The 12,213-nt window shown below is 31.1% G+C and overlaps 2 protein-coding genes across 2 annotated transcripts; one reads left to right on the top strand and one right to left on the bottom strand.

Annotated features, from left to right (window-relative positions):
• Positions 1-2,217: 2,217 nt before the first annotated feature.
• Positions 2,218-6,064, top strand: LOC126667593 (alkaline/neutral invertase A, mitochondrial). Its single transcript, XM_050360598.1, has 6 exons — positions 2,218-3,293; positions 3,726-3,891; positions 4,056-4,267; positions 4,349-4,842; positions 4,968-5,016; positions 5,514-6,064. The coding sequence occupies exons 1-6, from the start codon at positions 2,481-2,483 to the stop codon at positions 5,838-5,840; spliced, it is 2,061 nt and encodes a 686-aa protein (XP_050216555.1). The 5' UTR covers positions 2,218-2,480; the 3' UTR covers positions 5,841-6,064.
• A 221-nt stretch (positions 6,065-6,285) lies between these two features.
• Positions 6,286-10,092, bottom strand: LOC126667594 (gibberellin 2-beta-dioxygenase 2-like). Its single transcript, XM_050360599.2, has 3 exons — positions 9,540-10,092; positions 7,472-7,835; positions 6,286-6,759 (listed from the first exon to the last, which is right to left on the bottom strand). The coding sequence occupies exons 1-3, from the start codon at positions 9,917-9,919 to the stop codon at positions 6,499-6,501; spliced, it is 1,005 nt and encodes a 334-aa protein (XP_050216556.1). The 5' UTR covers positions 9,920-10,092; the 3' UTR covers positions 6,286-6,498.
• Positions 10,093-12,213: the final 2,121 nt, after the last annotated feature.

The raw sequence follows: 12,213 nt of genomic DNA, 5'->3' as shown, positions 1-12,213 counted from the left end.
CACATATCCACCTTTCTCTTTCATTTGTTGGAATATCTTTTCATTTTCTTTTTCTCTTATATACTTCTAGATTTTTTAACAGAAATTATATACAAAAAAATTTATCTAATGATGAAAGCCAAAATATTTTATCATAAAATGCAACCTCCAAAATTTAATGTTTAATAATACTAATATTTTAGGATCCGTCCTACCACTTATTTGGTTGAGAATAAATGAATTAAAAATATAATTTTCTAAAAGATAATATTTTTGTGTATCTTTTAATATGTATTTATTAAAAATAACGAGTTAGTAAATATTTTACAAAAAAATTAGTCTTTAAATAAGATTTTAATTAAGTAGATAAAAAATAATTAATTTAATCTACAATAAATTGAATTTTTAAGTATATGATTGTCTTTAATTTAATATTAATTGATAGATAAAAATTAAATTGTATATCAAATACAATTAACTATTATTTCTATAAATTCATTTTCAAAAAGTTAATTTTATAAAAATATATTATTTAAACACATTCAAACACTTAGAAAAATGACTGGTTCACTTTATCACTGTGATATTTACTTTTATTTTTCAAAAATCTTCACTAAAATATTTGGTAAACTTTTTTAAAATAATATCGGTAACTTTTTGAACTTCTAACAATTACTTTTAAAAAACTCTATTTTGAATTTTTTTACTAATAATTGATAGTTATTTTGATTTTATTAGCTCTTAGATAAAATTATCCTTATTAAAATATGTTAATGTTATAATATATACAACAATTATTTAATTATTTTTAAATGATAATTATTTATACCATTGATATATTTACTATCAGACATTAGACATCATCTATTAGTAACAGCTAACAGCTAATAACTATCAGTTACAAGCAACATCTGAATCAGATAGTTTAATAAATTTATAATTATTTATCGATATAGTTTAGATAAAAAAATATTCTAAATTTTGAAAATATTGACAGATTATACTTGAATGTATTTAAAAGATATATTGATATTTTGAATGTATAAAATTTGTTTTTATTTTGTATTATTAAATTTAAATAAGAATAAGAATTTCTTTCTATATAATCATTAAAAAAAAGGTACAAAAGTGGACCTTTTTTGATTTCCGCACATTTTCCTTCCTTCTTATGGTCTGTCTTGAATTGGATAAGAAATTCAGAACCATCGGTTTGATTATCAGTCAAAATGTAAATTTGTGAGACTATTTTATCCCTGTAAAAAATTGGCCCTACACGTCTTTATTTTCTTCCACAACTTCCCAACTTGCCCCCTTGTTTATTTCCTAATTCTGAATATTTATGTTATTTTATTTCATTTCATTTTCTAAAAAAAGTTTTTTTTTTAATAATTAAAAATGAAAGATCGTTTGTGGGAGGACTTGTACCCACGACTTATCAGTTTGTTGTCCAATGCTTATAAATAGATTTTATTTTTATTAAGAAATTGTATTTAGCCTGCAACATTTTTCTTACATAATATTTTGTTAGGTAATTTATATTTACATTCATTCATTTTTAATAAAAATATATTTTAAATTTTTTATTCTATTTAAATTAGATTTTAAATAATATAATCTATATAAATTAATGGTTCATATTTTTTTGTTTTATTACAAATAAAATTTAGTTTGCACTAATTTTATAAGATGAATAGTATGATTGTACCAGAATTAAAATCTAGAACTATAAATATATTCTTATAAAAATAGAACTATAATTATATTCTTACAAAAATGCAATAGATTTCTGCAATTTTGCCAGAAGCAATTAAATTAGCTTTCAAAACTATTCAATAAATATATATTAATGTTTCATATATTTTTTTATGCTTTATTACATAAGAAATTAACTTTACACTAATTTTATAAGACGAAGAGTATGATTCTACGAGAATTAAAACTTAGAGCTACAAATATAATTGTATTAAAAATACAGCACTTTTCTGCATTTTTCCAAAATACAATTAAAAAAAAAATTCAAATGAATTAATGCTGACAATTTATCGGAACTACAAAACAATTGAAAAGATGAATTAAAAAACCAATAAAAAAAGGAAGGCCATGTGCAAGGGCAGTGTTGTAACTTGCAAGTTGCAACTTGTAAGAAAAAGTGCCACCATGTTCATGAGTTTTTTTTTCTCTATAAAAGGCCATTTGGAACCAAATTTATCAATTCTCTCATTCAAAAGCTATTCTTCAACCTCTCTCTCTTCAACTGTAAGTAACAGACATTTCAAATTTCAGTCATTTTTTCTTTTATTTTCCATTTTTAGTTAACTCTATACATCATATCTTGTATTTTTATACTATATAGTATATTCTTTAGGTTCAATTCATAGGCCAATAGAGTTATTATAAGTTGTGTGTATATATTTACTCAAGATTATAGCCTTAACACTCTGTGTATAGATTGATAAAGGTTGCAGAATTACTTGAATTTTTCAAATTTATATACCAAAAATATGAGTGCTGGTTGTTGTATTGGTATCTCAACCATGAAACCCTCTTGTAGAATCCTAATTGGTTGCAAAAGCTCTTCAATTTTTGGTTTTTCTCCCCCAAAGTTGAGTAATTCGGGTGTCGGTAGCAATTTGTCGAAATCACAGTCGAAATCAGCTCATCAATATAGGTTTTATTACTATAGTGTCAATAGTAGGTCAAGGGTTATAGGTAACAGCAAATTTGTTGTTCATTCGAATCGGAGAGCTTTTAATATCTCCAATTCGAGTTGGAGTCAGTCTAAGGTTTTTACATCTAGACATCGTGTAGATATTGGTAGTATAAGGGGTGTTTTAGTAATCCCCAAGGTATCATCGGATACTAGGAATCATTCAACATCCTTCGAGTCTCGTATTAATGACAAGGGATTTGAGAACATTTACATTCAAGGTGGCTTGAATGTGAAGCCTTTAGTGACTGAAAAAAGTGAAACGGGAAATAATGTTGTTGAAAAAGAAGAAAAGTCTGATAGTGTAGGTATAAATGGGACACATGTGAACTTAGATTATTTCAAGGATTTGAATAAGACAGCTCCTGAGATTGAGAGGGAGTTGTCTGAAATTGAAAAGGAGGCGTGGAAGTTGCTAGAAGGCGCTGTTGTGAGTTACTATGGCAATCCAGTGGGAACTGTGGCTGCTAATGATCCTGCTGATAAGCAACCACTGAATTATGATCAAGTATTTATTCGTGATTTTGTTCCATCTGCACTTGCCTTTCTACTTAAGGGAGACACAGATATTGTGAAGAACTTTCTTCTATACACATTGCAGTTGCAGGTAATTTGTGATTTAATGGCAATGTATTACTTTATTTTGTTCGCCCTCGTTGCTTGCATTTTACATATATTGATCTCTAGTTTGTTGTTTCTCAGAATCGTATGATTTTACATGTGAAATGATGTTGTTTTGCTTTAGCATAGCATTATGAAGTATTAACTTATTTTTAAATGAGACCATTGGATCAGAAAGTGTCGTCCCATAAAATTTCTCAACAACATCTGAAATGATATTGTTTCATTTGTTTTTATTAGGCTCAATGACACCATAGGAAGTTTCAGGGTAGAATAATTACATGCATCTAAAAAAGATTTATCTTTTTATTTTTCAGAGTGAAATTGTCACATGAACTTATGAATTTTTAGAACAGCATAAAGAGAATTCTGCTGGTGTCTCAGTTAAAATAATTAATTTTTTTCTTGTGGCTGATAGAGTTGGGAGAAGACAGTGGATTGCTATAGTCCTGGGCAAGGGCTAATGCCAGCAAGTTTTAAAGTTAGAAATGTGCCCCTTGATGGAAGTGATGGAGCATTTGAAGAAGTTCTGGATCCTGATTTTGGTGAATCAGCCATTGGGCGTGTAGCCCCTGTTGACTCTGGTAATTGAGCAGCAATGTATTGAACATTTTTGCAAAATCTTGTTTAGGGTTCTCTGTGTCTACGTAGCTTGTATTTTCCTATATTTTCTTTGTGAATTTCATACATTTTGAAGTTTCAACTTTTTGCTTTACAATTGATATCTGAAACATATGATGATTGACAGGGTTGTGGTGGATAATATTGTTGAGAGCTTATGGAAAGATCACAGGAGACTACAGTTTACAAGAGAGAACCGATGTTCAAACTGGCATTAGGCTCATTCTTAATCTGTGTTTATCAGACGGATTTGATATGTTCCCTACTCTGTTAGTAACCGATGGGTCCTGCATGATCGATAGACGGATGGGTATTCATGGACACCCTCTTGAAATCCAAGTAAGTAAAATAAAAGTCAACTCCTTTTTAGATTTGACTGTCTTTCTTTTACTGAAGCTGAACTACTAATAAACTTAATAGGCCTTGTTCTATTCATCACTGCGCTGTGCGCGTGAGATGCTCATTGTCAACGATGGAACCAAGAACTTGGTAGCTGCTGTCAATAGCCGACTCAGTGCGCTCTCGTTTCATATGAGAGAGTATTATTGGGTGGATATGAAAAAGATTAATGAGATTTATCGCTACAAGACGGAGGAATACTCAACAGATGCTGTCAACAAGTTTAATATATATCCAGATCAGATTCCTTCATGGTTAGTGGATTGGATTCCTGAAGAAGGTGGCTATCTCATCGGCAATCTACAACCTGCACATATGGATTTTAGGTTTTTCACGCTTGGGAATCTTTGGACAATTATTTCCTCTTTGGGAACCCAAAAACAGAATGAGGGTATCCTGAATTTGATTGAGGCAAAATGGGATGATCTTGTGGCTAATATGCCACTTAAAATTTCCTATCCGGCTTTGGAATCCGAGGAATGGCGCATAATTACCGGAAGTGACCCGAAAAATACGTGAGGCTCTCTTGATTCATGTGCTTTCAGCACAGCATATTTTTGGAGTATGGTTATCTGATATGCCCAGCATATTTCTTGGAGTATGGTTATCTGATGTGCTAATCATTTCTCATTTATTGCAGCCCATGGTCATACCACAATGGAGGATCTTGGCCAACTCTTCTCTGGCAGGTAACTAATTGAGAAATATTACATTTGTTGGATTTAGGAGTGTAATTGAGAGTCGGAATATCTCAAGTTCGAATTTGACTCGACTCTAGTACTAATTTTAGGAGCTCAATCTCAAGTTTGATAGAAATTTAAGAATCGAGCAAGACTCGTCTCGATCAACTGTATAAATATTTAAAATTGGTATAAAAATAAAAATATCATGAAAAATATGAATAAGTATAAGAAGTAAAAGGTATGCTGCAAGCCTGTTGAACTCAGTATCTTGATGCTTGTACTCGATTTAAAAAAGTTGATTTGAGTAACTCGAACTTGAGTTCGAATCCGATTAATATCGAGTTGATTTGAAATATTGTTCGAGTCAAACCCGAGTAACGCGTGAGTTGACTCGACTTGGTTATCCCCCTAGTTTGTTTTACTCTTTGGACATTGGATTCAAATCTTGGTGATTTGAGTTATAGACCTGTAATTGCTAAGATGCTGTTTGATCCTCGATACAGTTCACATTGGCTTGTTTAAAGATGGGGAAACCTGAATTAGCACAAAAAGCAGTTACTTTGGCGGAGAAGAGGTTATCAACAGACCACTGGCCGGAATATTATGACACAAAAAGTGGAAGGTTTATAGGCAAACAATCGCGGCTTCATCAGACATGGACAATTGCTGGTTTCCTAACATCAAAGATGCTTTTGAAGAACCCAGAGAAGGCATCACTGTTGTTTTGGGACGAGGATTATGATCTCCTCGAGACTTGTGTCTGCGCACTTAGCAAAACCAACCGAAAGAAGTGTTCGCGATCAGCTGCAAGATCTCAGAATCATGCTTGATTGATTAAATCTCTTCGGAGGTGACTACTTTCCAGATTTAGGCATATTATTGAAACTACTTCTAACTGCAGACTTTACTACAGGTACATATCTGTAGCATTTCATTGATGTACAGTAATAAAATTCAGTTAGATGGCTCAGTTTTTAGGGAGCCGCTATATTGTACGGAAACTTGTTGACTTGTTGAATTTTATATTTCAATGTTTCATTTTAATTCTCCGAAACACTTGTGAAACTTGAAAAAATTTATATTATAAGCTATTTTGGCTTAAAATGTTGTTTTACTATTTTTCGTTTCAGCATTTTCTGATTTCCTTGGATCGAAGTTATTCTTATATTCACGTTGATTGCTTTTCTCTATGAATCATTTAGTTTTCTTCTATATAGCATGGACATGGATATGGAGGAAAACATGATATTTGAATACGGACATGGCAAAACGGTGTAGTTAAGCATGATTTATCTATTATAACTATTGCAGATAATTAAGGCTGTAATTGAGGGATCGGAATTTTACACTAATTTCTAAACTGAACTAGTAGAAACCATTTACTAGACTACTACTAAATTTTCCATCTGTGAGTGGTAACTATGTGATGTAACCAAAATTCCCATTGAAGGGTACAAAAACACATCAACCATCTACGACTCAAGCAACTCACGATCGTCGCTCTTCCCCGTTCCTGCTGAATAGTTGAAGGCGGCTATCTCCGAGGCGGAGAGAGTAAGCAGCTTTTTTATAGTCAGCCCAGGTGAAAGGCCTATACAAGGAAGGTTTAACCGGTGTGACCATCTCCGGAAGTACGGCGATGGTGGCGTCGAGAGGTGGTGCAGCGAAATACGCCATTGACATTCTTGACTTGTATGCATTGGTCACGGCTCTATGCCTAACACTCACAAATCTCCCATTTGTCATAGCCTATACAGCAAAAATTACAAGATAATTAGCAATTGTAATGACAGCTTTCAAATTGAGCCTTATCTATAATCAAATGTCATTTTCATAGCTTTGCTGATAGAAACTGAGAATCATAACACAATTATCATTTTCATAGAAGGAATCATTCTTTTTATCTTGACAATGTTTTTCAAGAATGACAGCTATGACCAAATATAGATCTTCTATTATCTTTCTTTCATTATCTTTATTTACACGGAAAAATCAACGAATCCGAAAAAATCAACTTTCTTTTTCATTAATATAGAAAATAAAGAGAACTTTTTTTTGCAATGTCGGGATATTTTCGTTCAAGGAAAGAATTCTAGTCCATACGAATATGTTGCACGGAAAAAGAAATGCCGAACCGAAAATGTTGAAATAATATTATTATTTTTTATAAAAAATACATTTTGTAGTTTCATTTATTCTGAAACAGACTCCTCATTCAATTCAATTCACAACAAACTACGAATTTTATTTGATAGAAACTGATGTGGGTGGGACCAAATATTGAAGTGACAATCAAGAAGAACGAACGAATCAGACCCGGTTCAAAGCTGAATCAGTAGTGGGCAGAGACTGATTCAGCAGTTGGGCTGATCAGTTTCCATCAGCCCAATTAAAACATTATTATCATTACAGAAGAAGAATTAAAGTAACAGTAACAGACTGAGAAAGAGAAGGAACCGACCTGTAAGACATCACCAACATTAACACAGAAGGCAGTGGGGTCAGGTGAAACAGGGACCCACACACCGTCATTTAGGGAAATCTGAAGGCCACCCACGTCGTTGGATGTCAAGAGCGTCAAGATCTGAGGGTCAGAATGCTCGCCGAAGCCAACTCGATTGGCGTTGCAAGAAGGTGACGTGTCGTTATGGTTGGAGGAGAGAAGAGTAGGGTAGTGATTGAGCCTGAGGATTGAGTCACTGTCAACGTCTCTGATTAGCTGACTAAACACTGAGGTGTGTGGGACCCCCAGCCCCTCTGCCATCCGATCTAATATCTCACATGCCACCCCTCTAACTGCTTCTATGTATCCACTCACAGCAGAGCTGTCACGTACCATTTTTCACCCATCACGTAAATTATCTTATTTATTCTTAGTAACATATGTATTTCCATAATTAGTTAACACCTTGAATTTAAAATATACTGTGACAGAGAAATTTATTACTACTATTCAGATTTTAAAATTATATGTTCTCATATTTCTCCTCCATTAGTATTAATGAAATGAGGATCAACTTGGTCTGTGATTCAATGTTAAAAATCTCACTCTTATTATTTTGATCCATTAAAAAAAAAATGGTTTTAAATATTAACAAGTTCAAAAACTGAAATGATACAATTTTATAATTAATCAATTTAAATAATAATGTCATTAATTGATTAAAATAAATGATAATAAATTAACTTGTTCCGAATCACAAGTTCGGAAACCATAACTACCTTTTACTCATATAAAAATAACATTCTAAGTTAGATTTAACTGGTAGATTGCCTTCTCAATTTATAAGTATTGGTTGTAAGTATTGGTCAATTAGTATGAATTTCAATTTTATGAGTAATTTATTTCTAAATTTGGCAAAAAAATATCAATTTATTCCATTATATACCTAATTCAGCATGTGTTGTAAACCTTGATAATCATTTTGTATCAAAATGGTGGCAAATTGATAAAAAAATTGGGGAAGGAAATTGATAATTAAGTGGTCTGAGTTACAAGTCAATAGACTCACCTGCGGACAATTAGTAGTCTCTACTTTTTCAGGTTAAAATGTAAAAAGAAAATTAAAAAAATTGGAATTGATTGAACTGGGATTCGGGATTCTTTTGATTTGATTGGACATAGTTGATATATGTGTAGTGAGTAGTCAATTTGATACGTAATAGTTATATATTATTATTAGGTGCAGAGTACAATGGCTTAGTACTTTACATAAAGAAAATCTAAGTTGAGAAGAGGATAAGTATAGTATTTATGTAAAATAGAGATTAAACAAAAAATAAAGAACCACAAATATTTAAGTGACAGAGAAGTGTCGGAGAGAGGTGATCCCACCTTCTAGGAGCCTCGTGTTTTCAATTCTTTACATTTCTTAAAAATTTAATGGTTTTTATTGTTTTAAACGTCACGTGTTTATCTTTTCCATTTATTTCTCTTATATTTTCCCCCTAAATAAAACCTATTGAAAAACTATTAGGAAAAAGAATTCATTGTGTATATATCTATATAACGCGGATACAATATATGAAAAAAAATTAAATACGGATACGGCAAAAGAGCGTTACTTTTGAGTTTTTTTTATGTTGTAAATAAAATTTATGTTAGAAATGCTAAATGGCATAGTACTTATGTTAAAATTATCAATATGCCAACCGGTAGCTCAATGCTACATAGATTTTGAGAATTTATTATCTACATAAAATATTAATTTTCTATAATGAACTCAACTTACAAAATGTTATGTAATCTAATATTTATATTTATTTATCAACTTTTGATTGATCGTGTTCATGAATAAAATATGAACCCGGTCTAGACCAAATCTCCCGTAAATTGCTAATATAAATATTTAAATTTTAGCCTCATTTTATGAACTAAAAATCTCAAGGGGCAAGTAAACAAAGACTGTTAAAGGCACTCTACAAAATATAATCAAGAAAAGGAAAACAAAGAAAATTTTAAAGAAATTTATTTATTTTGCCAAAGAAATATTAAAGAAATGAAAATTTATATATGCATATTTACGTACCTGAATTGAAAAGGATCATTGGAGATAGATTTAGAAGTATTGGCAATGGAGAGAGGATGAGTATTAAACAGAAGATATTCAACTTCACCCATATCACCATTAAACCCAATATTCTTACAACCGTAACCGAACGGATTAGCAGGTCCAGCCTGGTTTTTTTCATCAACCGGTTTACCAAAAAAACCCAGGCTCTGCTCTTCCATTTTCGCTATAACATCTCGAGGAACACCGTGGTTTATAACCTTAAAGAATCCGCACTCTTCGCACGCTCTCACTATCTCCTCCGATACCTTCGACTTATCACTCCGTGATAAGTCTATTACTGGCAGCTCCGCCGCGGCCGCCAGTTTTTGACAGGGAGTCGGAGGCGGCACCACCATGGCTAGAAAATATGTATGTGTTTTGGTTGTGTTTGGTTTGCGAGAAAAGAGAGAAAGAAAATGAAAACTAAAGGGAGTTTGAAAAGAGAGAGTTGGTTGTAAGGCTTAATATAGGAGAGAAAGGGAGAGGGTTTTGGAGTGAGGATGGGAATTTAATAAGTGTCTTTCTTTGGTGAGGGATGAAGTACAACTAGCAAATTCCTTTTAACAATACAATGGTTGACTTTTTTAAACTTCTTTTTATTTTGTTAAGTTTAAAAAATTTAATGTGTTTTGCAATTTTTTTAACTTTAACATAGTCAGAGATGAAATTTTTTTATATAGTTTGAAACAAACAACTTATTCCTCGATATTGATATAGACACTGTGATATATAATGTTTCAATATACACATTAACATTATTTACTAAAAAATTAATAATATGTGTTTTCTATTACTAATATTTAAAGTTTATATTTACTTTTAAAGCACGCTAAAATTTATATTTTTGTCGCAAATAACTCTTTTTTACTCATTTTCAAATTAAATTAACTTTAGGTAAAATACAATTTAGGGTGGTGCATTTGGTTCGAGAATATAAAAGTTAATCAAATTAATTTGAACTAAACCAATCGGTGTGGCTGGCTTGTACCAATCAATTTTTTTTATCTATTTTGTACTAAAACAATATCTTTTCTACATTCAAAATTAAACAAAATAAAAAAAATAAACCTTTTTAAAAATATCAATGTTTTATTTGTTTGATGATCTGTATTTTAAATCACATACAAAATAAATTATCAATTTATGAGTTATAGTTTAAGTGATATAGCATTTTGTTAGATTGTGAGTTTAATTCTTTTCACGAGCGTTGTTTTATATAATTATAAAAAAATTTAATTAATTAATATAAAATATTAAGAGTATGGCTAAATTATTGAATCACCTCAGGCTCTATTTAACTTATAAATAAATGAAAAATATATTATGTCAATATGGGGATGATATCACTACTTTTTTTCTTTGATCAAAGAAGTTTAGTAACTATTCAAATCTTTTATACTTGTCTCACAAGTAAGCATATGTTGACATCAGGCTTTATTGGGTTACTCGTGTTTCTAGACTACTGTGGATCTCCACGTGTCCATTTTAATGAGGAAGAAAATTAGGTTTGACTTTGACTAAGTTTTAAGCATGCTTAGCTGGATTGGATTACTCTCTCTCCTCTCTTACGCGGCTTAGCTTATTCACTCTTTACCCCATCCACAAATCACTTCTACTTTTTCCACTTCTTACTTTTTACTCCCTCAACTTTAATAATGTCAGCACTTTTGCCCCTTTATTACTTATTCAGTAAAACATTTTATTTAGTCACTCCTTCAACTTTATTTTTAATTGGTGTATAATAGATGAACTGGAAGTAGTTTTTAGGAAGTTTAAATTTTCTCAATTTCCTTTGTTAGATTGTTGGATGGCTTTCTTATACCAAAGTTACAATCTATCCAATGATATAAATTTTTCTTTCAAAAATAAATATTATTTATAAAATAATTATGATTTATTGCAAATATTATTCAAATAACAAATTTAATATAAAAATATTATAATAATTTGTTTATGGTAAAGTATGCACTAGTTTTATTGCTTTTATATGGTTCAAATATCAACAGTTTGTAGTCTATAATTAGTTTTGTTATGGAGAATTTGTCATATATGTCCTTAATGTTTAACTTGAGAATTAAGTAAACTCTTAATGTCCAAATATGCCCCTAATATCTTAAAAAGTGAACAACCATGCCTCTCTATTTTGACAAGCAAGTTCCCAACGTCTCATTTATGAATTAAACGGGGGTCTGACTGTTTATTTTTAAAAAATTAGGGGCATATTTGAACTTTTTTGGATATTAGAGGCTCAATTAATTCTGTAGACAAACTTTGAAGGCATAAATGATTTTTTTGCCTTGAACAATATGAATAATCAATGAGAAATTCTTGTGTGAATCAAGTTCACCATATAGGATTGTGAACCATCCATTTATCGTGTGACACTTGACGTATTTATCACGATTTTTTAAAAGAAAATGACCATAATGTATGTGCACATAGAAACGCGCATCTTTCCTCATTCAAACCAATTGAGTTTAAATGCATAAAGTATCATTATTATCCTATATTAATGAAACAATAATGGTGGTCACCAACAATTACAAAAAAATAGACATTCAAGCCTCGAGCAATTAGCCTAGTCTTTGATAGAGAGCACCAATAATAGAGGTACAAACCATAAGACATAACGCGAAGATATTTTAGGCGC

This window comes from Mercurialis annua, linkage group LG2, assembly GCF_937616625.2.
Source record: "Mercurialis annua linkage group LG2, ddMerAnnu1.2, whole genome shotgun sequence".
Lineage (NCBI taxonomy): Eukaryota > Viridiplantae > Streptophyta > Magnoliopsida > Malpighiales > Euphorbiaceae > Mercurialis > Mercurialis annua.
The sequence above is the reverse complement of the archived record's forward strand: the minus strand, read 5'-3'. Positions and strand labels throughout refer to the sequence as shown.

Coding starts and splice junctions, on each gene's coding strand:
- LOC126667593 (XM_050360598.1), top strand. CDS start 2,481: ATGAGTGCTGGTTGTTGTATTGGTATCTCAACCATGAAACCCTCTTGT. Junction 3,892..4,055: donor TGTAGCCCCTGTTGACTCTG/GTAATTGAGCAG, acceptor GATGATTGACAG/GGTTGTGGTGGATAATATTG. Junction 5,017..5,513: donor GGCCAACTCTTCTCTGGCAG/GTAACTAATTGA, acceptor TCCTCGATACAG/TTCACATTGGCTTGTTTAAA.
- LOC126667594 (XM_050360599.2), bottom strand. CDS start 9,919: ATGGTGGTGCCGCCTCCGACTCCCTGTCAAAAACTGGCGGCCGCGGCG. Junction 7,836..9,539: donor AATGATCCTTTTCAATTCAG/GTACGTAAATAT, acceptor GGTACGTGACAG/CTCTGCTGTGAGTGGATACA. Junction 6,760..7,471: donor ATGTTGGTGATGTCTTACAG/GTCGGTTCCTTC, acceptor TTTGCTGTATAG/GCTATGACAAATGGGAGATT.